General features: G+C 43.2%; 1 protein-coding gene across 2 annotated transcripts in view; it reads left to right on the top strand.

The window, feature by feature from the left end:
• Positions 1 to 2,597: 2,597 nt before the first annotated feature.
• Positions 2,598 to 10,374, top strand: part of LOC109907666 (dolichyl-diphosphooligosaccharide--protein glycosyltransferase subunit STT3B) — a 79,817-nt gene continuing 72,040 nt past the window's right edge. The window contains exon 1 of one of the 2 annotated variants that reach the window (XM_020505765.2): positions 2,598 to 3,111. In XM_020505765.2, the coding sequence (XP_020361354.1) occupies positions 2,852 to 3,111 (260 nt within the window). In that variant the 5' untranslated portion in view covers positions 2,598 to 2,851. The remainder of the gene's footprint in view (positions 3,112 to 10,374) is intronic. The other variant, XM_031793818.1, reaches the window with a different exon arrangement.

The following is a 10,374-nucleotide window of genomic DNA, read 5'->3' as shown; positions in this document are numbered from 1 at the left end:
CGTCAAGTTATTACCATTTTGATATTATCATTTGGTAAGTTGCTAGCCTTGGCCTTTCTGTAGCTTCTTTTTGAGCTTTCATTATAATGCAGATGTGTTAAGGCAAGGTAAGGCACGTGGTTAACGCTGGAACTTGATGTGCTTGCTTTTCTGATTCCTCTTGATTTCCATCTTGTATAACAGACTGTGCCACCAGATTAAGCTCTGCACTACAATTCACACACTTCTCTGCATGAAATTGGATGCATCATTAAAAAGCACATTGCAAAATAAATGTTTCTCACTATTGAGGAAGGTCGTCCGCGACTTGACCCCAGCTTACATAACAAGAAGAAGCGCAATTGTGAGTGGTTTGAGATGATTGGAGGCCTACTGTGTAGGCCCCAACAAATTGCTTGAGCCGACGTATGGAATGGGACTCCAATGCTCTCAGACAGACCATGTCGGTTTCAAAGACCCATCCGTTTGGATGGTATTGTGGTACACAAGCAGGCCTCTTTACCTTCTCAACCTCAGAGCAGACACCGCTTATTCCTTATGACCCAACAGACAAATGGAGGATTATGACAATTTTCAACCTGATGTTGCTTACTACCGATGACTGTGAATTTTTGTACTTTGCTTATGAGCCTAGGGAAAAGGGGACATTTTTTTCCCCCTTTTTATACCTATTTTTGTACACTTGTGAACCATAACGAATAAGTTATGAACCTCAGATTGTTTACTAGATTTGAAGTCCCCAACCCGCCATCTTGATTCTTTGTATGCTAGGCCTTGGCTGAGCAAGCACCTGCAGACTATCTCTGTCTCGCGGCATGCCTCTTTAAAGAACTCATGAAAGCCAGTAAACAAGGAGCCATGAAAGACAGAGAGGAACAAACAGACACTCGAGGCTCTCTCTCAGGAGACAGAAGCAAGTGAATCTGCCATGCCCAGCCAGCATCTGCATCCAAAGCAGCTCGTTTTCATCTGGGCTGTGACAATGGATGCCATTGAAACTATCTTCACGGCGTTGTTTTCCATTGATTCAAAGGTCACACTTTCAGGATTTTTTTGGAGGGTAATGTGCCTGTTGTAGAATATGCAGGCATTCGTGATGAATGAGAGACATTGTCTCTGGCTGAATTCCTCCCCTTGGCTCTGAGTTGCAGCAATAGCACACATATGCAGTGGTTTGTCTGTATTATGGACCTAATCTGATTCTGGTTTACCTGCAAGGCATCACACCATCACTCTTTCTTTCATCCTTCATCTGCTTCTCTTTATCCCCCTCTTATCTCTGTCATCTCTCTATCCACGCCCACCGTTAAGCTGGCACAAGCTTCAATTACCCACCAATGTTCCACGATGAATATTCTTCCCATTTTCTATGGGACCCAATGGTACTGTACATCTGACTGTGAAAGTTGATAGCCTTCTCTGTGTTTATGGTACTGGTGTGTCATGCCACACTGAGGCAGCACAGATGTCGCATTGTCGGGAAGTGAGTTGAATAAAACCATTTTTAGAATGGCTATCTATTTCATATCACATTCTTCATAACATCTATTCATATTCAATGTTTCCCAAGATCACTTTTTAAAAATGTATATTCAATTACCCTATTTTTCATGGAAAAGCTACTTCATTCTTTTTCAGGGTAAAATGCAGTGAAGATAATTTTTCAAGGGCAAGGACTGTGTAGGTTGGCTTGAATGATGTACCTAATATAGATATAACAGTAAGCAAGTATGCAACAGATGCTGTATTCCAGCAACGTGTCAAGAATACCTTTTTTACTTGTATTTATGTCCGTTGAATACAAAGTGGTGTGCATTGTAGTAATAAGTACTGTTATAATAGCCACATTAGTTTTCCCACCAGGGATGTAAAATGCCTATGAGTCTTTCTTGTCTCATGGAACATATTGTGATGAATGTGTTTGATATTGCACACACAAATACATTTGTGGCAGAATCCAATATTTTTGCATTTCAATCAACCAATCATTCAATCTATTGATCTCCAATCAATTGTATCACAGTCAATTAAAAAAACTCACCCATTTCCTCTGTTGATGCCTACATATCTAAAAAGCATAGAATAAAAGATGCAAACTGTACTATCCAGAGAACTCTACCTAGGTTACACAATGATTTATGGTGTACTTTTGTCTTTGCTGGGGGGACAAATAGTGAGGAGAACACATACATCTTTATTAATAACCATGCCTCAGCAGAGAACCTCCAAGGGCAATATAAATATCACTTCACATTAAAGTTATTCATCTTCACAATCTCACAGTCTCTCTCCTGTCGACAAGACAACCCACCCATTCCATTCTCAGAGTCAGGGACATGTATCATGCAACCACTTTATGGGCAGCTTGGCCAACATTTGAATCATGATCAAATCCACACAGTAAATGATTAAATAAACCATAATTACTCATTTTTAAGCGGATATAACAATTATATTGTAGGCCCTATAATAAATACACTTCCAGGGTTTCAACGTGCTTATGTCGGTTCTGACATTCCATTGGTAGATACATCGGTCTGTCATCGTAGTACTTGCGCGGGATTGGTTTCTTAATGTCCAACGGCTCAGCAGTCTTTGGCTCCTGTTGTACCTGTCGTTCTGTGAGAGGCTATCGGTGGTTCCTGTTGTTCCGCCCATTCCCTCACCAGTCAGACAGACCGACTTTTGGCTAGAGCGTGCTGTAGGTAATTGTGGTTGTCACTGACAAATGTGAATAAAAAGCCGGTGGATTTACAGCGAAGGTAAGGAGAGAAAACCACGTCAAAAATATAGGGAGCTGAACCGGAGTAAAGGGGGATAGGGAAGCGTGCTCTTTCAAACCACGCAGAATATGGCGGAGCACCACACGGCTACTGACAGCAAGCACAAAGCGTCCTTGAATGCCGGGGGCTCGCTGCATGGAAACAGCCGACCTAACGCCGCGTGTGGAGGAGGGGGCAAAGGAGGCCTCTCTGGCGGACTGGCACAGCCGGCAGGGTGGCAGTCCTTACTCTCCTTTACCATTCTTTTTCTGGCCTGGTTGGCAGGCTTCAGCTCAAGACTTTTTGCAGTGATCCGGTTCGAGAGCATCATCCACGAGTTTGATCCATGGTAAGTAGTTAGCTAACTCATTTCCAGTATTAGCTAGCTAGCCAACAACTGCCTTTGGTTGTGTTGTAGTAAATAGGCTCGCTAGCCACGAGCGACTCATGCTTGCTGCTGTTCTAGATGGGTTGATGCTTCGCTTTTTTGACTGCACTGTAATGTCTGGCGATTTGTCTCCCTGACCGCACAATGCAGTTTCCCTAGTCAACTACTGTATCATGCACAACTTCACCGGTTGCAAAACTTTTACCGGACGGTTTTTCAAATATGATGAGTAACTTTAGCTCGCCAATCTAATAGCTAACCAGCTAGCGTTGTAAAACTAACACAGGTCAACCTGCAAAGCAACAATATGCTCCGTGTTATAAATAGGCTGACGGATTGTTAGCTAACTACTGTAACTTTAGCTAGGCAAGTAATGCCCCGAAGTCAGAACACCCTTTACATTTCCTCGTGAGGAATAGGCCTAGAACTTTGTTGTTCTAGTTGATGGGCTCTCCAACCCTGGTCCCGGAGAGCTGCCGCGCTGAAGGTTCACTCCGACTCTAATCTAGCACACTTTATTCTAATAACTAGCTGGTTGATAAATTGAATAAGGTTAGTTACAACTGGGGTTGGAGAGCCTTGTTCTAGTCATTCATTCATCGATTCACTCACTCATCCAAGTTAAGTATCCTAGCCAAAGTCAGTGTTATCGTGGCTACAAGAGGACAGTCAGTGCCACTTCACTTTGGGTAAGACATGGTCAACTAGGTTCTGCATCTCAGGTTGTAGAGTATAATTTATAATTCCCAAAACATCCAAAGTTGTGGAAATGATTAATACTATAGAATAGGCATGTAAGTACTGCTCTACACAATGGTATTGTCCTCCTAACATTAATGTGGCCACTGGACAGCTTGAATGTAGTTGGACACTGCCAATTTATAATACAAATCAAGTTGATGTGGCATTTCTTATGACGGCAGGATTGAAACCCGGAAGCCAGGGGCCGTCTCCCCTCGATTTGTTCTTTGCCATTCCTTCACACTGTACACATTCTGCTATTGTTTATCTGTCAAAATGGTTCACACTGTACTGGCCGGCTGGCTGCACTGCCATTCATTCTTGGGGTTGTTATCAAATCGGTGTCCCATTCAAACAGCACTGCTGATGTGCTTTTATTTCATGTAGACGACTAGCCAATACTCAACTGTTGTTACTGGACTGACACAAGTATTGGCTAGTAGTGTACATGATTGCACAAGGTGGTCCCTGCAGTTAAACATCTGAATTAGTGCATTATCATCAATAAAGTGCATTTTAATCTGCCTAGGCAGTGTTGGTGTGCGCTCATTTTAAAGGGAAACTTTGGTATTTTGGCAATGAGGCCCTTCATCTACATCCCCAGAGACAGATGAACTTGTGGACACCATTTTCATGTCTGTGTCCAGTATGAAGGAAGTTTTGCTAGCCAATGCTAACCGATGTTGGTGCAATGATTGGAAGTCTGAGTATTTGCTAGCGTGCTATGTTAACGAGCAGGGATAATTGGTAGATCCTGGGCTAATGTTGCACTTTTCACAGCTACTGCTATTATTCCTCTCCCGTTCTAAGCACCAAGCTTTGTCCAGACCTAAGTGTGTTGTCTGTATGAAGTACCTTCAAGTAGAACTCCAGAGAACCTCCTCAGCAAAATTACACAGAGACTCAATGCAGAATTGCACTGTGTGAGTCTCAAATGACACCCAATGGGCCCTGGTCAAAAGTATTGCACTATATAGGGAAAAGGGTGCCATTGATTATTCTGGCCTATGTCTGATATGCTGCCTAACGGACTACCTTGGGTGGGCACATAGTTTCTCAGCCATTCTGTAAGATAAATCGTTTGCTAGCTGTGTGATGTACTAGGTGACCTGAGGACTGTGGGAAGCTCATTCACCCATCTATCAAGCTCTCCCAGATGCATTAAAACCAGGCGTGTCATATTTGATGCAGCAGATGATTTGTAACTCTTGCTGCTGTTAGGAGTATATTCAAAGAGCGTTCCTCAAATCAATTCTTTTTCATGACATTGAGTTTGTCTTGAGCCTTGGTCTGTTTTTTATTCTAATTTTAGATTAAATCGCTGTTAACTTCCATAATGAATCAAGTGTTTTACTTACAAATGTCATGCTTATCTGAGGACTGAGTTGGTAATCTTGGTTGCCTAGATGCTATAATACCACTATTGCTTTTTGGTTGAGCCTCCTCTCCAGCTATATGAAACTAACCATTATGTTGAACAAGCAGGCAATTTGAAAATGCGAGATTGGCTCTGTCAGCAGTATGCCAAGCTAATATTGAAATATGCAAACATTTGTCTGTGATGGAACAGTGAGTGGCATGGCAAGCCTGTTATATTTCACACTGCTCTCTAAGATTGTATTCTACCCACCTCTTGGACTTTTGGAGAACAGTTGGGGGTATTACAGTAATAATATAGCCAATTTGCCTTATTTGGTCTGTAGGCTACTTGTTTCAAACGCAATGCTACGTCAATCAGTGTAAGGTTTTGTGTAGAAACTCATGTCTAACTTTAGCATTGCTCACCATTGCCAAAACATCACTTGGATCTTTTAAACAATTACAGCACCTCTCATTCATCAAGATGCGGCATTGACTGACTGAATGGACTGCAAACACGTCATTGAGCTTACTGAAATTCATTTCACAAGCTTGAAATCCAAGCAATAGCCTACACACCTCTTTGGGGGGGAAGTGACCCCCTAAATCCCCTCTGGCAAATTTCTCTCTCTTTGTTCAATATTTTCCAAGCTGCTGATGGAGCCATTCAATATCACTCAAAGGGGTTGATTCCCACATGTCTGTGGTAACATCTGTCTGGGTTATTGACTGAAAAGAAAGTGGATTCCATCCAGACAGTGCACATGTAGGGAATTGGGACTCTGTCCTCCAGTTATCCCTGGTCTACCGCACATGTAGGGAACTGGGACTGTCTGTCCCCCAGTTATCCCTGGTCTACCGCACATGTAGGGAACTGGGACTGTCTGTCCCCCAGTTATCCCTGGTCTACCGCACATGTACCGTGAACCTATATCAAGGCAGATTACTTGAAACAAGGAAAGTGCAACTCACTGCACTTACTCTGAAGCAGGATGTGGAAAAGTTCCGATTCTCATAGATATCTCCAACAGCGGCTTGGCTGAGGAGTATCCCAAAACCTAAGTTTATTCCCTGCAGCATCTGTCGCAGCCATCTGTCCAACAGCTAATGAAATATTCAGTGCAGTGTGGTGTCCAATTACCTGCAGTGGGTGGCAAACTTTGTAAAACAAAACAGAGTCCCTATAATGCATTGCTCGGCTCACACAGCACAGAGCACAAGGCTCGATTTGATCATCTCCCGCAATGAATTGGGCTTACCAGTGCTTTGGCTCCATAGTTCCAATTTTATTTAACCAATGTCATCAAATGCAGGCCTAGGCCAGAATTGCAAGTACCTCAAATGGGTAATTAACCAAGGAGATGGAATGTTTTGTGATTCTTAAAACAAACAAAAGCAGCATTTTAAATGTACTCTGGATAGTGAGTGCACATGTTGAAAGAATCTTTATCTCGTTAGTGTTCTCGCATTGGATCACTCTACCCACCCTCTTGGAAGTGACTCATCGATTAGAATCACAGATCCATCCTGATGATCATTGAATTGACATGTAAAAAGGAACCTTTGTTGGACTCCTGCAGATGAGGAAAGGCAGCTGTATGATGAAGGCTCCTGCTAATTAGCCAAGCATTGAGGAGACCTGTGAGATGAGACCAATCATTGTGCATTTCCTTGAAGCACATTTTCAATACCAAAGACGCTGATTGTGTTCTGGCTTCGGTTAGACTCCGCTCTCCAGTCCCAAGCGTAACAGAATTCGTATCACACCCAATACAGAGGGAACGATCACTCGCACCACTTTATTCTCCTGTTGTTTTCAATCAAGGTTGTTGATGCTAAGCTCACGATTAAATTCAATTTCCCGCGTACCCATCCCCAAGGTGCAGAGGCAGTGGTGGAGGCGATATGGCCACCGCGTGCTGTTCCTACCCTGGGCACCTACAGCACGCGTAGGAGCTGGCAGGAAGGAACTTAGAGCCGAAGGGCCTCTTTTTATAACCGTTGTGGAAATGTTACACTAAATATCTGTGTGCTTCATTTCTGAAAACTGATTTTATAAACTCTGGGCATACCATATGCACGCTTCTCCGTTATAAATCAGACCTCTGATAAAACTGTGTGAACCAGAATTATAACTGCGCCTGAGCGCCCATCATTCGCCTTTCATGGTGACAATGTCCTTTTTTTGCTGTATAATTCAGAACTATTAGCATTAGGCCACGGCATTGTTGTTCAATATTTAGTTTATCAATAGATTCGATTTCTATGTCCTGGTATATAGGCAATAATGTCGCGCTCATATCGCACAGCAATACTGTAGCCTAAGCCTTCCCATACTGTCAACTATTCTACATAAGTTACCTGTTTATTTACTGTGTTGGCTAGCTAAAAGTACAAACAAAAATAAACTAATTGAAAAGACATGCAATCCAGCTCAAAGTTATACATGCTGTATATAGGTAGGAGCTACCGAAATGTAATTTTTGGTGAGTTTGGACATTTACAAGCAAATGTGAGACAAATGAACAAAGTTTTGACTCATGCTTGTCTGAAGGAAGAATGGTAATGGCTCTGGAGCAGTATGTGTACATGCTGTGTCTGTGGAGTCTGGAGTCACTCGGGCAAGAGGCCTGCCTGCTCTGAGAAGATTGGGTAAGAGCAGATGGGCTGAGAACGGAGAGGAGAATGCTGCCAATATCCGTATTAACTGCAACAGTGATGATTGTCATGGGGGTAGAGTAAAAGTCAGTTGGTCAGGTCTGTACAGCATTGGTCCGACCAATCAGAATTCACGCTCATGACTGTTTTGATCACGTGGACTGGAATATGTTATGGGTTGCCTCTGGAGATGACATCAATGATTATGGTGACTCAGTCAAAAAAAATGATGTGATACCGTTATTCTTTTCAAAATGTTCCTGACCCAAAAACTGTGGATTGATGGCAGCCTTGTAGGAAAACTTAAAGCGAGTGATGCTGCTTATAAACAGGGCAAGGCTGCCGGGACAATAGTTTGGTTAAACAGTACAAATATGACCTACGCAGATCGATCAAGATGGCAAAACACAATTATAAGGACAAAGTGCAGGAGCAATGCAGGACACAAGGCATATGTGGCTGGGAAAAATACCTCTTTTCTCATCATTCGAGCACAATGACCATGAGCTGCCAAGGAGAGCCCCCGACGACAACGTGGGCTACACACACTCCACCGAGGACGTATGTAAGTCATTCAAACGTGTTAACCCTCACAAAGCTGCCAGCCTAGACGTCATCCATAGCCGTGCCTTCAGAGCATGTGCACACCAGCTTACTGTTGAATGCAAAACATTAGGAAATGTAGCTGGCTACATTCTTTCTATGATAAACAGAAATATGATGGCCATGCATAATTTCCCCCCCCCCAAAATGTCTTGCTTTTTCATTGTACACACATTTTCTTGTGGCCGCCAGCCAAAGCCAGTCATGCGTCATGCATCCTTTGAAAAATGACCCGCCAAACTGTGCTTCTTAGCACCTGCTCGCTTCATCCGGAAGCCAACTGTTCGAATATGTCAGAGGAAACACTGTACAACTGAGGTCAGCCTGCAGGTGCCCGTCCCACCACAAGGAGTTGCTAGAGTGATGAGCCAACTAAAGCCCCCCTAACCCGGACAACGCTGGGCCAATTGGAATCCAGGCTGTAGTGCTTTAGACCACTGTGCTACTCGGGAGGCCCTACGGTAAGTTTCTTAATGTGCCAGGTGATGTGGACGCGATCTGCTTTCTCTCCTAACGTATTGCACAAATTGACTTCAGGTATTTACTTAAATCTAAACATTTTTATATAGTTTCAACTGTATTGACAGTATTGAAAAACCATCCCGTGGCTATTTCCAAATACGTCGGTATACTGTTTACCGCCTAAGGGGTGTGTGTGTGTGTGTGTGTTTTATATACACTCACACTGTAGAAATAAACCTCACACTGTAGAAATAAACCTAAGACTATAAAGCACCGGCATTCCTGTTTGTTTATTTCAATTGGTTTCATTGAGATGGACATTTTCTTATTTTTGGATTATGATTGTGAATAGTGTTCGAGCAGGTTTTGCAGAGTCGTTGGCTTCTGCAGCAAAGCGCAAGGCCCTCCTATACAAACAGCCCTCATTTCATGAGGATGGACAAAGCTATGCTCAGCTGGGAAGAGGAATGTGGTTGAGTTACTCGGAATTGGCAATTGCTGACGTTCCCTTTTTTCAGCCCAAATGAATTATACATAGGTATACCTAACGGTGTGGTTCTGAAAGTGTGCAACGAGGCTGCCTAACAAGAGCCTCTTCCTGTCAGCAGCCCAGAGGCAATGCAGCATCACTGTGATAAAGGGCGACAGCGCGCTAGAGTATTTGTTAATGTGATTAATTGCTTAGCGCTAAGACCCCAGTGGCCTTAAATATGGATGTCTTCCTGAAGGAGGCCAGCATCCTGGGGAGTGGGAGATAAAGCCCTAGGCTTTTTTTTTTAGAGGTCTCTGTGTGAGGCTGTGTATGCAGTGGGGATGTTTGAGCTAGCGGAATGTTATAAAACGTATCGCTTGCAAAACCTGTAGGGTAGTATTCTGCCAATAAACCATAAGGCTTTAAAAAAAAATATATAATAATATATATAATAATATATATAATAATTTTACATCCTCTCCCTCGGACTACACACAATTGCTGCACTCAGGCTACCACTTTTAACTGGCATTAAAACAGCTCACAATTGCTGTTCTCAGTCAGTTCTTTCTCCCGCTCTCTCTCTGTATAGCCTACCCACATGCACTTGGATGCAGTTGTTGTTCCATGACCAGCAGAACCTATCCATCTTGCAATAACAGACGGAACAGTGACCTCATCGTAGGTATCATCTCAGAATGATTGCTCTGTTTCGGTAGTGTGAGCGCCCGCCTGGCTTTCGCCACCCCCTTGCTTTGGCGTTACATCTCGGTGAACAGAAACGTCAGGAGTCTAGAGCCAGAATGTTGGTCAGAAATCTAAGGGACCTAATCTGCTGATGCACAAAAAAAGAAAGCCCCTTGTTGCCAGGTCCTGAGATTTCATTCTCACTTCCCTCCCTGAGAGGATGGTTAGTATTTAACTAATGT

Source organism: Oncorhynchus kisutch, linkage group LG17 (assembly GCF_002021735.2).
Source record: "Oncorhynchus kisutch isolate 150728-3 linkage group LG17, Okis_V2, whole genome shotgun sequence".
Taxonomy (NCBI): Eukaryota; Metazoa; Chordata; class Actinopteri; order Salmoniformes; family Salmonidae; genus Oncorhynchus; species Oncorhynchus kisutch.
The sequence above is the reverse complement of the archived record's forward strand: the minus strand, read 5'-3'. Positions and strand labels throughout refer to the sequence as shown.